Consider the following 318-nt stretch of genomic DNA (forward strand, 5'->3'; position numbering starts at 1 on the left):
GGCAGGGGGCGTCTGACCGCAGCTGGCGGACACTCGCGCGGAAGGCGCGGCGGGGGGGCCAGGGCCAAGCCGAGTTACCTGGAAGGGCGCCTTCCCCGTCAGGCACTGGTAGACGATGGTGCCGATGCTCCACAGGTCCGCCTTCCCGTCGTAGTGCTGGGACATGATGACCTCGGGGGCCTGCAGGACCAGAAGCTGGGTCAGTGGGAGGACCCCAAACGCGGACCGCAGAAGGAGCCCACCAGGCCACAGCCAACCGGAGCAGAGCTCACCACACCCCAACCAATCAGAGCAGAGCCTGCCAGGCCACAGCCAACC

At 68.2% G+C, this 318-nt stretch overlaps 1 protein-coding gene across 1 annotated transcript in view; it reads right to left on the reverse strand.

The window, feature by feature from the left end:
• The window catches only part of ULK1 (unc-51 like autophagy activating kinase 1), a 77,320-nt gene that overhangs the window by 12,647 nt on the left and 64,355 nt on the right, over positions 1–318 (reverse strand). The window contains exon 7 of the mRNA XM_011961383.1: positions 79–180. Coding sequence (XP_011816773.1) covers positions 79–180 — 102 coding nt within the window. The remainder of the gene's footprint in view (positions 1–78; positions 181–318) is intronic.

Source organism: Colobus angolensis, unplaced genomic scaffold, assembly GCF_000951035.1.
Source record: "Colobus angolensis palliatus isolate OR3802 unplaced genomic scaffold, Cang.pa_1.0 Scaffold115, whole genome shotgun sequence".
Taxonomy (NCBI): domain Eukaryota; kingdom Metazoa; phylum Chordata; class Mammalia; order Primates; family Cercopithecidae; genus Colobus; species Colobus angolensis.